Consider the following 13,557-nt stretch of genomic DNA (forward strand, 5'->3'; position numbering starts at 1 on the left):
TCGAATCAAAAAAAATTAAAAAAAAACGGGTGGCAGGTTCGGCACACATTTGCTGAACCAGCACAAAAAATTCGAACCGGGTTACTATACAAGATTCTGGTCACTTCTGTGCCAAAACGGGCAAATGGCACAGAATTAGTGTGCCAGAATGGTTACCATACAACCCCTAAGTCTAGCAGGGGAAAAAAGCAAAAAACAGTTACTTAAAAAATATATTATCTCCAATTCCCCATCCGCCAAACGGATAAAGGGAAAAAAGAAGAACGCTTCTGTTCATTCTCTTCAAGCAAAGCCGCTGGTTCTGCATGTGGGATCCTCTTCTTCATCTCTTCTCAGATTCAGTTGACGCACTTCATTTTAGTAAGCCTGCTGCGGCGCTTCATCTAATCTCTATCTTCCTCGTGTCGGCGTCTTCGGTGGTGGGATTCCGAGAAGCAGAGCGGTCAAGGTCAGCAAAAAAATGGGATTTTCTATAGGATTCTTCAATTTTTTGTAATATTCTTATTGTTTTAGTCTTTTCCTGAAATTTATCAGATGGTTTTTCTCCTTACAGGTTTTCTTTTCCTTTCTTCATTTATGTTTTTGTTTTAATCCATGGAGAATGATCAATCTCGTCTTTGGGTACAATAAAAACAGAGAACAAGCGAGAAAAAAAACCTATGCTTGTATATAAGGAGATAGAGAGGGGGTGGGGGAGAGCTTGTAAGTGTGCAACTTTGGTGAGTTTGTCTGAGAGCTTGAAATTGTAGTCTTTGAGTTCTCACTATGCTTTTAGTCTTTCCTTTTTCTAAAATCTTCCCGGTTTTGATGAAGTGAGGGTTCAACTGCTGACATCTTTTACAATCTTTTCTTTCTTTATTACTAGTAAGAATTGAAAACATAGCAGGTCCTTGTGCCACTCGTAAAATGATAATATCTCATCTTTTCTTTTAGAAAACCATTGGCATATTGCAGTAGCAGTTCATTTTCTAACAGAAGGTGACCAGGTCTGCATGCATTGCAGCACCACTGGCACGGCTCCGTTTTACTTCTCTTAATGTGATTCCTTTATGATGGACTTTTGTTTTTTGGGGTTTCATGGATTGTATGATGGATGATTTTTCTTTCCTATGATCAACTTTATCTTTAGGATTTTCATGGTTTTAGACGATATGAACTTTATCTTGCAGATTTCATGAATTACATGATGGATGTTCTGTAGGTTACTCTTTGATTTCATTAAAAAGGGTTGCTGAACTCTATTATTTTGTTTATTAGGTTGTGAATATTTGTTATATAGGTTCGTAGTATTGCTTATGGTGCGGCCATATTAAACTTTTATTAAACATGTACGTATCATTATGCACCTATTTTATTCTGCCAGAATTTAGTAAGAGTATTATTGCCGCATAGCTGTTTAATTCCCGTATGTATCTGTTCCCATATTATTGCAATTCTTGAATTTACTGAAGTTGTGAAACACCATGATTGTAATCCATTGATGACATGTTGTTTCCTGACAACCATCAGCCGGTTGACCATGAGATACATTAGTTCATCGCCCCATCTAAGTTGAAATCTGCGGATGCTGGTTGTGTGGTATTGCTGATTCTCTCATTTTATAAAACTTGTGGCCAATGTTTTTTTCAAAATTTGGATGAGTTGATGCAAATATGCTGCCACCGACCAGCCCAAGCCCAACTAGGTTTCAGTTAAAGGTGAAGTGGGTCCAATTTGAGTCATGGGTCTAGCATAATTTTTAGGAATTTGTGTTATTTGGGGAAATAATTTCTCCATTTATTTTAGAAGTTAGATGCATAGGATTTTTGGTTTCTAATTCTTTAATTCCATTGTTTGGATTTGTGACCTTGTTAGATAGTCTTATGTAGGAATCTTTAATTTATATATGATGTGATGCTCCATAGCTAGAGAATATTTTGAATAGAATGAATTAACTATGTTTTTGTGAAGAGCCTACATGGCTGGTGTTTCCATGTGCATGAGCACACTTCTCTCCCCACCCCCTCTCCTTTCTTATTATGGTTGTTCGCCTCCCCTGTGGTTTTGAAGTTTCGAGCTTCCTCTCCACCCTGTAGGCTCCTCATTACAAAATCTTAGATCTTGAAATAAAAGAACGCTCAATGCAGGATATTTTCTGGACTGCTGAGGGTGAAGACCTGAAGTAACAGATGCTAGAAAACCATAAGAAACTTGAGTGGCTATTACCAGAAAATTTAGAAGTGTAACTGAAACTTGAAGTGAATATAGTCTGCATACTATAAACCTGAAGAAGCTGAAAGTCATATATGGGAGATTATATGGTAATGGTATCAAAGAAAGCTAACATTTACATGGACAAAAACATGCAAGACAGAAAATAGCAACCTAAGAAAAGTAGCAGAAATCATGATCTAACAATATGATGGGCATCACTCTCGAGTTGGAGGAAGAAGAGGAAGGAAATAACAAAATTTAAGTTCTCCCCAGGATGATGGTTACTTTCTCAGCTTTGTAGACTCAAGATCAAATTATGTAGCTGTTCAACAGCCTATTGTGGACTTGCAACAGTGCTTAACACTGACAGCACTAAGTACTGACAGAAAGTATTGAAAATTAACCAAACACAAAATAGAAGACAGGAAATGACCTTGTAGATGTCCATGACAGAAGGCAAGAGCTACTGAAATTTTGACCAAACAGTGAACAGGGGGAAGGAAACAAGAACATGTGACCAACTGGCTTGGCTGCCTATTTCCTGCTGTTGGGCTTAACCACCCTCCATTCAACGCATTACCACCATTGATGTGAAACCCAATTTTGGAGTTAGGGTTTTTTCATGATTTCCCTGAAATTAGGGGATGTAGACTCTTCCAGCAAATAAGTTTAATATTATGGGATGTCTGGGATGGTTTTAGGGTTCAAAAGGGTTGGGTAAATGCGTAGGAGAATATGGCCAAGCTTAGGGTTAAGGGGTGATCTTAACTTGAAAACCTTGCTCTAATAATAGTTTCAGATCTGGATTTAGAAGTAAAGGTTTAGAAACTAGGGTCTTAGGGTTTCGGTTAGGTTAGGAATGGGGCTGTTGTTATTTTGTAATTTCAGATTTAATCCTAATCAGTACAAGTTTAGTTGGAGGTTTCCTATTTGGAGTGGGAAGTCAACTAGGGTTAGGATTTGGAAGGGGAAGTTGAGTAGGTATAGGAGATGCTAACCCTTAGGCTGCGTTTGTTTGTTGGAATAAAGGTGGGGTTGGAAAATTCTTAAAAAAAGTGTAGATTTCTTACTTTTCCCTTAAATCCCAAAATGGTAGATTGTTTGGTTGCTTGGGGTGGGAAAGTGGGAGACAAGTTTTATGAATCAGGGAAACTTGTCTGCTGATGTGGCAACCCAACTTTCCCACTCCAATCCATTTTAAAACCCCACATATTTTGTGGGACTTTGTGGGAAAGTTGGGAAAAGTAAAAAGTGGGACCCACCACTATCACTTTTCCACAAAACCCTTTCCTTTCCTTTCCTTTCCTTCTCCTTCACCCAACTATACATGGGACCCACATGTTTTTTTTTCCCACCCCTTTTTTCCCACCTCACCTTTGCAAACAAACGCAGCCTTAGTGGTGTTAGAGTGTGGTTGAGTGTTTATGTTGAACTAGGGTTAAGTCTAGAGGTTGAAGATGAATTGCAGAATTTTTTTAAGTGTTAGGGTTTTAGTCTTTAGATGGAATTAAGGGTAGGGATAGGATGAGGGGTGGTATGCAATCCAACTAGGAAAGAGAAGGGGAGGTAAGGGGGTGAGGATTAGGGACCTAGTAGCGGACGGGTGTTACTACAGAGATGGAGGGAGGGAGAGGGGTGGGGGAAGGGCCTGGGGTATTGTGGGACTTGGGGAATGATGCTGCCAGAGTATGGCAGCAAGGGGGTTACTCATTATTTGGGACTAGAAATTAGAAACTTGAAACTACTTAATCCCATATGAGCCTTAAAATTCTGAATAATTGGGAATCATTGGATGACAGGCCCAATAGAAAACTTGAAATTATTTAGTCAGTTACCCATATAGCCCATTGGAGACTTAAATTTGGTTTTAGCTAATCGAAACACTGGCTTAACCCAAAAAACTCAATCAATCCCAAAATACTGAATCTTACCCAAATCCAAAAATTATTCTCCCAAGGTATACGATCTGCGTCAAGTAAGGATGGGACTGCCACAAGGCATTTTAAAGATGTAGGAGAATACCAGTAGAGCCCTAGTTTTCGAAATAAAGTTCTATATTTTTTCTCCATTTTTTGCTACCATAGCTTGTAGGAAGGTGTCAAGTAACTGATTGACTATTAGCATTCTCTACATGATTTTAGTATAAATCCGGTTGACTTTCACCTGTATTCTATAGGGCAAGGGCAAAGACCTCGACAATGTATCAGAGGGTAAGGGTGAGTCCGTTACCTGACCCTACCCTCACTGTTGCCAGCCTAATGGTTAATGTGATTATGAAAAACAACTGATGCGTGATGGTTAAAATTTTTTTCCTTTATTGGTTCCAACTTGTGTTTGACATGAATGGATGTTGACCAAGGGCCCAAATTTAGAAATGAAATGGAACTTGCCATGATGGAGTACAAATTGGACTACTTGGCTGGATCATCCATGGCAAAGCCAAATCATGCTCTATATCTGAGTTTGGCCAATTGGTTATTTCAGGGGTACATAAGTGATCACTGGAAGGAATCCTTCATTTTTTTGGCATAAAAATGAAGGGAAGCATGAGTTGGAATTGGATGCTGATTAAGTTCCAGAGATGTATGCTAGGGATCTCCAAGTCTTATTCCCCTTTATTTATAGGCAACATATTGTAGAAGAATAAGGAAATTAACTGCTGAAGTTAGAAAAAGAACTTCATCGAGAGGAGAAGGCCAGTCTTTGATTCTACATGAAATGTTGCATTTTCTTTGCTGTTTTGTTGGAGGATTTCTGTGCATGTGCTAAAGTTTTAATGGATGAACACAACAGAATATTGCAAACTCAGCATGATAATAAGGTTTCACACTACACTTTTTAACCTTTTTATATCACAATTTTTTTTAGCAGAGGGGCAAAATGACTGCTCCAGTCATGAGCTTCAACCTGGTTGGAGCTTTTAAAGGATTCTCCTTGGGTTCAAGCTCATCATCTACTTTCTTCAAAGGAGATTTTGGATCTATTAGTTCTGGTAACAGATTCTCCATTTCATTTCCTCTTAAAGCTCCTTCAGTTATTGAATCTGCACATAAGAAAGGAGCTGGAAGCACCAAGAATGGTCGAGATTCAAAAGGTCAGAGACTTGGTGTTAAAATCTATGGTGATCAGGTTGCCAAACCTGGTGCAATTATCATCCGGCAACGTGGGACCAAGGTAAGGTCTAGGAACCTCATTTGTTCAATTCAACTTTTTGCAGATGCTTTTTGCAAATATTGGGGAAAGTATGATTTTTGGAGCTTCAACGTTGTAATTTCCCCTTCTTATTTTGATACTTTTCAGTAAGTGTATTTTTTGCTTGAGGTATGCTTTTTGCCTCTTCGAGATTAGATGAGCTAGAAACTGTTATCTTTTAACATGGAACCAGTCTAATGAATTCTATTATCGTGTATTGTTTTCTTGTGTCACCACATCTACAATCTTTGCTGCAGTAACTGTAATTAATTTCCTGTAGTAACAATGCTGTTAAACATGAACTACCATAACTATCAATCTGGTGCCAGAGTGCTCGAGGAACACAAAATGAGCAGTTTTGACTGTGTCAGTCTGAACTCTAACACTATAGTATTGAACCAGCCAAACTATGCCTTAGACAAACTGTCTTGGTCCATATAAGACTTTTTGAGTTGTCACACCCATGGTGCAAATTTCAGTCAAAACCTAGACAAAAACTGAAATTTCGGTTGAAACCTGGTATTTTTTTTTTTAGTTTCGACCTTAGGTTTTAGGCCTTATGTGACCTCTATTTCATCCGATTTCTTGCCTCCTACCTATTTAAAGCATTATAAACACAATGAGACTAATATTTTGCCCAAAAAAAACATTGAAAATTTATGATTCAAGTATACTAACAAATGACTGTTTCTGACATGTACAAATTGTATTGCATGCAAGGATAGAATCAACAACATACATGAATTGTTTGATAGAATGGTTACATATACAACAAGTCAGCAAAATACAGTGACCAACTAGATCAAGTAATGTTGTCTCACATATATTAAGTTCAAGCCCATATATCATGTATACAGGAAAAATACATAATTTAGAAAATAGTTTTTAAAATCAGAAAATCAAAGAAAGTAGTAGCAATAATCAAAAAATAAGTTTAACAACATACAATCATAGATCATAGTTCTAGATTAAACATTTATTAATTTCAAAGCAATACAAGATCATTTAAGGCATGAACAAAACAAAAATAAAAAGGAAAAGTTTGGAATGTTGGGTATGGCTCATGCTTCACATTATGTTGCTGATAGAGTTTCCTTTGTAGCTATTGTGGCTTAAAAGGTGTTTGAAGGCAACAAAGGAACAAAAGAGGTGTTTGAAGGCAAAGGAGTTGTGGAAATTAGGTGAAATTGGGATAGAAATCAACAAAAACCGACGAAACCTACAAAATTTCGGTTGAAACTTGCGAAATGGTCGAAATCTGTGAAATTGTGGTTAAAACTTGGTAATGATATGAAATATTGGGAATTTCGTTTCGATTTGAGATTTTGTAGGCATTTTGGTTGAAATTTGACATGTTTCAACCGAAATTTATTCCATCGTTACACCACACCGCTCTCTTCCTGAGCAACAAACCTAGGAGTTTGTCCAATATAGACTTCCTCATAGAGATCATTGTTAAGGAAAACATTTTTTCCCGCAGCAAGCTAATACAAGGTTATTGGTGAGTCACTGTTAGAGAGAGAGAAAAATCCAAAAAGAGGAGAGTTTACCATGGAGATAAGTTACCCCAATGGTCAAAACCATACACTTGTGAATGCCTCTTAGCCAAAAGCTTGGCCTTTAAGAGAGCAAGAGACCCATTTGGATTTATTTTCATCATAAAACCTAATGGCAACCAATAGCTTTCCTGAGGGCCAGGAAACAAGATCCCAGGTTTGATTCTTCTCCATAACAGCACCCCAGTTATAGCAGCAGCCCATCTAGGACTATACTGGGCTTTTGAAATGGACATGGGAAATAAGAGGACAAAGCAGAATGGGAAAAAGTTAGAAATAGGAACTGAATATGACTCCATACCAAGATCAAATGAAGGAATACTGACCTCAAGTTCTGGTGACAAAGGAGGCAGTGGGACCAAGGGGCAGTGGTAAATGATCTGGAAGAATAGTGGCAGTGAAGAAGTGTTATAACCTATGGAACCAAATACTGAGCAACAATGGATAGGGAGACCTCATTAAAGTTAGAAATAGCAACAAGAGTAGACTAGGGAGTTGACTTAGAAAATGACGCATCAGCTGTAAAAAGTACTTGTGGAGTTCAACGGAACAACAGGGGTAACTGTTTTAAGTGCAAGATCATCCAAGAAAAAGACATGTAGATCTGTGATTAAGTTTAGATATCAGAAGACGATGATCTCGAATAAAACAAACACTACCAAAAATATGGGGTGGTATAGAAAGAGGGGGAGCTAGAAATACCAAAGAATATAGAATACCATCTTGTAAAACAGAAGAAAGTACATGATTAATTAGGTCATAAGCAATCAAAATGGCACCGACCCCATTTAGTTGGGACAAGGCTTATTGTTGTTGTTGTTGTAAGCAATCAAAATGGCATCAGCCCAGAAAGTTTAACCACCTTCATTTCAAAAAGAGAGTGAGTGACCTCTATTAATAAAATTTTTGTTTGGTTACTGTTTTGATCACTCAAATAAAATACTAGATTGTGTTAAGTTTCCGGCCTAGACTCCATCTCAAACTTTGTTGACTCCCCCTTTCCCTAACATTGCTTTACCAACCCCCAAAAGTTAGGATTTACCCAAACTTCATCAAATTCAAATCAGTTGATGTCAACCAGGGTCTAGGGTTTGGTAAATTGAGGTAATATAATACCCTAGATCTGGGTCCACTCCAGGATCTTTTTCCTGAGAAATAGCAGTCATCTAGGGCTTAGAGCACCCTAGGGTTGAAGGGAATGTGTTGGTTATGGGGTTCTAGGGTTAGGTTCAGGTAGGGTTTAGAGTCTAGGTTTTGCTGAACCAAGTCTAAAACCTTGCTGTAATTTTGATTTCAGAGTTGAATTTTACAGTTTAGGGTTTTGAAATTTAGGGTATGATAGGAATTAGGGTTTCTAGGGGATGGAGGTCAAATCGGGTTTGGGGAAGGCAATTCTGAAAGGAATTAGCTTTTGGATGAAGCATTTGAGAGTTATACTGGGGTATGGGATGGTCTGATTGGGTTGAAATCAGGAGGGAAAGTCACTAAGGTTAGGGCATTGATGTTCCTAAAACAAGGGACAGATCTAACAGTTAGATTGCCCTAGATCTGGCCTTGAAATTTGGGTTTCTATATGAATCCAAAAATGCCAAAAAAAATCTAGAACAATAGAGAAGAGAGTGGTATGGGAATTAGGGTTATGGGTTCAGGGTTTCAGGGGATGAGGGAAGTCTGCGGATGGAAGGAATGAGAGTGGATGAGGCTGAAGGGTAGGTTAGTGGCTGGGTGTGTCTTGTACTTGGAGATGGAGGGGAGAAGCAGGAATTTCAAAATTTCTGGAAAATTCTTCATTGGATTGCTACTGCAAGTCCCCTTCATGGGGAACCCATGACCTCTAATCCTTGCTCCTTCATTCTCCGCTTTATTTCATTATTTATACCCTGACTTGTTACAACCTAGAGAGGCTTATCTATACCCTACATGAACTCACCCACACTGGGACTCAACTTTAGGAAATAAATCAAACTAGGACTCTTATTTAGAAAACAACTTAAACTGAAACTCCTACTTGACTAAAGACTCTTATTCACACAAGGAACTTTCATATTCACTCTAGAGGAGTCCAAACTAAACGCTAATTTGGACTCGATGAAAAATTGCAAAATTACCAAGATACCCTTGCTGGTACTAGAGGGCTGTGGGGTTTGGGGAAGATAGCCGAGGCCCTAATTTGCCCCTGAATCTGGTTTACATCATCAATCCTTTCATTAGCTTTATTCATGATCCCTTTAAAGCCACATACCTGTTGGATCATTCAAACCCCATAGACAGCCCTTATGTCCCTTGATTAAAATTTGCAAGTCTTGTGCCATCTTTTTACATCATACATTGGTAGTTTGGGTCTTGGGTTTCCAGCCCAAGGCTACATCAAATCTAACCATCAGATTCATCCCCAAATTCTAAGCATTATCCTGTACATGATCCACGAACTTAAAACCAAGTTACAACATATTCTTGTCATTCTAACCCTGAATCTAGCAACTTCTTGAAATTTTAAGATCTTAATGATGTATTCAGGATTGGAACACTGCCCCTCCAAAAAAAAGCGGCCCAAACCCAACTAGAGTCAGGGAGGGCGAATCCATCCCAGTGGTAGAATGGTCAATTCCTACCCCTGGATCAAGCTATAATGAAGACCAAAAGTTCAGTAATTAGTTTTTTTTTTTTTGATGTCTTAAGAGTCAAGTCAGTTGCTTTGAAGAGAGTCATGGAGTTGTAAAAGCATTGTTTCCTTTTTAAAAAGTCCTGCTTTTAAGGATAACTTAAATTAGGAAACTGTTATATCCTTTTTGGGTCCAGTTTGTTTGTTATCCAATTAGTATTTAGGTGACTTAAGTGTGATCTCAGATCCAAGGGCTGAGATCGCATAGTAATTAGATACCTTTGTTAGAGTCCAAGTTAAGTTGTGGTGGGACCTTAGTAGTCTGGCTAACCTAGTAGGAGTCTGAGTCATTTGTTCAGGCTATAAATAGCCTTTCTAGTGTAATTTTTTTTTCTTTCCAGTCTGGATTAATGAATCGAGTTAAAAATTGAGAAATAGGGTCATGGGTTTCCCTTGAAACCTGCGGCTGGCTTTGTGTGAGTTTTCTGCATTTCAAGTTCTCTTCTGCAGCTCCTGCTACAGAAACCAACTTCAAGTAAGTACAATCCCTTCCCCAACCCTTCCCCTTGCAGCTGTAGCCTTCCCCCTTCTCTTTCTTCTTCCCCACGTCCTCAGTCCTAACCCTAATAGGATTTGTCTATTCCCTCATCAAATCAGCCCCATTCCACCCTCAATGGAGTCGCCCTGGCCTATAGGATTGACTTCTAACTTTAGTTTACCCATTACAGCCCTAGTTCTGGAGCTGAGGAAAAACCTGCACTTCATCTCTTTTGTGAGGAAATTGCAGAATTTTCTGAATTTCTTATACTTCAAACTTCAACCCTTAAACCCTTAGAATAACTTATGAAGTTAAAAGCCAGAGTCGTTTCCAATTGTCTCCACCCACATTCAACCCTAGGCCCTTTCCCAGCCTTGACCAAAACCTATTCCTATTCCTACCTGGTCTAGGATTGACTTTTCAAATCTGGATTTTGAGCTCTAATACAAATTCAGAACTGGAACTTCAATTCCAGCATTTCAAAACAGTATTAGAACCTTTAAAAACCCTAACCTAAAAACACTAACCAGTTCTGGTTCTTATTAAAGAGGGTCCTGGATATCCAACCCTAAACCTGGGTTTACATCACTTAATATCCCAAAATCAAGAATTTGTGCATCTCCTAAACTACCCATAACCTAACCAGACTTAGGACATCCCCTATACCCTATGTCCTACACTGAATCCAAGTTTCACCCCATTTTGACACTAGCAAGCCTCACTTCCTCATCTTGAGGAATTCAGCCCATATCACCTTGTGTCAAGAATCTCCCCCAGAAGCCCAACTTTTTTTTTCCCCTGCACAAACCCATTACTCCATTAGCACTCTTCCCTTGATCACGAATCTTCCCATACCACTTTACCATTTCAATCCATCCCTTAACTTCTCATTTGAGAGAACCTAACAAGAGTACCCCATATACCGTATCCAAATTACCGTAACCCTAATCCTTTTGTCCCATTTAGCTGGTTCTGTTCTAATATCTTGGTTAGTTGGACCTCATTCAATTGAGGCTACTTAAGACAGTCTTTACAACAATAAAATCCTTAAGAGACTTCAAGACTGGATTTTTTGAGTAATCACACGTGTTCATTGAGAAACACCAATTGGGCTTACTAATAGGGCGTTATAAAATTTTCCCCTAAAATAAAAGGGCCACGATTTATAATAACTAAATCAGACCTGTGTTGGCCTTCTAAACCCTGAGCTTGGACTGCCAAATAGGGCCATGTTCATGCAAACAGTTGAAGGCTGCTGCATCAGTTCTCTGGACTGATTAAATCTCCATTTGATAAGTTGTGTTGGATGAATGTTTAAATAGCATTTCTCCACAGAAGCCCAAGTAAATTCTTGATGCCAATGTCTATAAATTATTACTGATATGCCTGATTATAACTTTTCAGTTGTGACTTTTCAGTTCCACCCAGGAAACAATGTTGGGATGGGAAAGGACCACACCCTCTTTTCTCTGATTGATGGATTAGTAAAATTTGAGAAGTATGGACCAGACAGGAAAAAGGTAATTCTTTTGAAGTCAGGGAACTTATAATGGCTATTTCCTTTGGATATTTGTAGATTGCTATTCTGACAAAGCAAGAAATGATATCCATGTCTATTTTATGTGGCATAACAGGTGAGCGTTTATCCACGTATTGAGCAGCCTGAAAACCCAAATAGCTACAGAGCACGGAAGAGAGAGTACTTCAGGATGCAACGCGAACGCAGGAAAGCAAGGAAGGAAGGCGTCATACCTCAACCTCAAATGGTAATGGCTTCAGTGGAAGAAGCTTCTGACAACCCTGTCTGCTGATCACATATGTTCTGAGTTTGAATGAAAAAGGGGACTCCATATCCTGGAATGATCATATTCATTGACATGTAAACACTGTACATCACATGAACATGTTTGGTTCCATGGTAGGTAAATGAAGGGGCTTATTCAGCTGCTGGGTCAATATTCTTCTATTTCATGTCAAGGTTCGTCAGTCCTCTTCCAAATTTAGGGACTGTTTGTTAGTTTCATGCCTTTCTTAATACTGGTGTAAATTATTCACAGACCAGTGCATCACAACGCTAACAGTTTCAACCAACCCATCTAGCATACCACAAGACCCTCATGCCAACTACCCAGCCCAAGCTGCTAGTATCAAGAAACTCTTTCTTGAACCGATTTGACTGTGCCGTAATTGAGCTTCTATCAATCTAGGACTACAACGCTGTAATAGTTCAATATTCTTCTATTTCATGTTAAGGTTCTTCAGTTCTCTTCCAAGTTTATGGACAGTTTGTTATTCACATACCCTCCTTAATACTGGTGTGAATTATTCCGAGCTTCACAGACTAGTCCAGCACAACCGTAAAAGTTTCAACCAATCCATGTAGCAAACTACAAGACCCTCATTTGCCTACCTAGCTCAAACTGCTAGTATCAAGAAACTCTTTCTTGAACTCATTTGAGTTGCGTTAAAATCAAGATCTTGGGAGAACTGGGTCCTAATTTAGTTCAAAGAGCGGGAATGCTTAGTATTAATGAGTATGTCTACTGTTGGTGTTGGCTCCCGTATGATTAAAATAAAACAATCTGATGCTCTAGTTGGTCAGCTTCAAAAAAAATCTTCTATTGTCCAGGATGGATGGATTAAAGTTTGAAGGCAGAATCGTTGAAAGTATCTGAATTCAACGACGAAGAATGTGGAGCAATTATAGAAAAATTTATATAGAATTCATAAACTCAAGAATTGTGTTTTTTGTAAGCACTCTACCCTGGAAATTGATGGTTTGGAAGCTCTGGATCTGTGGAGAGCAGGGATGAATTGTGAAATGCGAAGGCCCCTTGTTTAGTCACTATAGTGATTCAGATAATTGGTAGCAGGGTAGATGATTCAGATAAGAAATTCAGGTTGCAAATTTGCAAATTTTTTCGTGGCACATTCTGAGTTCTTTTATCTGAATCAAGCACTGCTGCAATCTGGAATGTCATATTCAAATTCTTCTTCTGTCTTCTGCTTCTCTTGTTAAGAAGCCAATGTTCCGATTCCCTTTCTCTGACAACCAAAAACACCCCAGTTGGAATTGAGTCGGGATCAGCTTCCCCGACGTTTTGTGCTCCCAACGGGTTCCGACCACACAAAACAGTGGGGCCCACAGTGAACCATTTTTTGGAAAAAAAATTAAAAATTTTTTTAAAAATTTTACCGTGGGCCCCACTGTTTGTGTGGTCGAGAGCTCGTTGGGGAGCACAAAGTGCTGCCCCGACGGGAAGATGATCCTGATTCGTTGGAATTGTAGTGGTGCTGACAATGGAGGTGGCAGTAGTGCTGGCAGTGAAAGAGAACAAGATCGACTGTTTTATGTTGTAGATGAAGAAAAGGTTGGCATTGTAATTTTCATTTTTGTTAGTTAGTACAAGGGTACATTGTTTTTACAAACAAGAATTAGCAAACTACCACGGTTAGTCAGAGGAGGTTTATTTCTT

General features: G+C 38.8%; 1 protein-coding gene across 3 annotated transcripts; it reads left to right on the forward strand.

Moving 5' to 3' along the window:
- The first annotated feature begins 230 nt into the window (after positions 1-230).
- LOC149001952 (large ribosomal subunit protein bL27c-like) lies at positions 231-12,414 on the forward strand. 3 transcript variants are annotated; one of them, XM_089136875.1, is made up of 5 exons: positions 231-448; positions 1,258-1,328; positions 5,065-5,367; positions 11,500-11,601; positions 11,716-12,414. In XM_089136875.1, exons 3-5 carry the CDS (start codon positions 5,074-5,076, stop codon positions 11,890-11,892), a joined length of 573 nt encoding a protein of 190 aa, XP_088993001.1. In that variant the 5' UTR covers positions 231-448; positions 1,258-1,328; positions 5,065-5,073; the 3' UTR covers positions 11,893-12,414. The 3 variants fall into 3 exon arrangements, with proteins under 3 accessions (XP_088993001.1, XP_088993000.1, XP_088992999.1); XM_089136874.1 differs by lacking the exon at positions 1,258-1,328 and having other exon boundaries at positions 5,062-5,367; XM_089136873.1 differs by lacking the exon at positions 1,258-1,328 and having other exon boundaries at positions 11,716-12,413.
- The last annotated feature ends 1,143 nt before the right edge of the window (positions 12,415-13,557 follow it).

The sequence above is a fragment of the Hakea prostrata genome, chromosome 10 (genome assembly GCF_041222555.1).
Source record: "Hakea prostrata isolate BN-2017 chromosome 10, UWA_Hpros_2, whole genome shotgun sequence".
Lineage (NCBI taxonomy): Eukaryota > Viridiplantae > Streptophyta > Magnoliopsida > Proteales > Proteaceae > Hakea > Hakea prostrata.

What these genes read in the sequence shown, in the direction of transcription:
- LOC149001952 (XM_089136875.1), top strand. Translation starts at nt 5,074, where the DNA reads ATGACTGCTCCAGTCATGAGCTTCAACCTGGTTGGAGCTTTTAAAGGA. An exon ending in TCCGGCAACGTGGGACCAAG is followed by an intron (nt 5,368 to 11,499) that starts GTAAGGTCTAGG and finishes GTGACTTTTCAG; the next exon opens with TTCCACCCAGGAAACAATGT. An exon ending in ATGGACCAGACAGGAAAAAG is followed by an intron (nt 11,602 to 11,715) that starts GTAATTCTTTTG and finishes GTGGCATAACAG; the next exon opens with GTGAGCGTTTATCCACGTAT.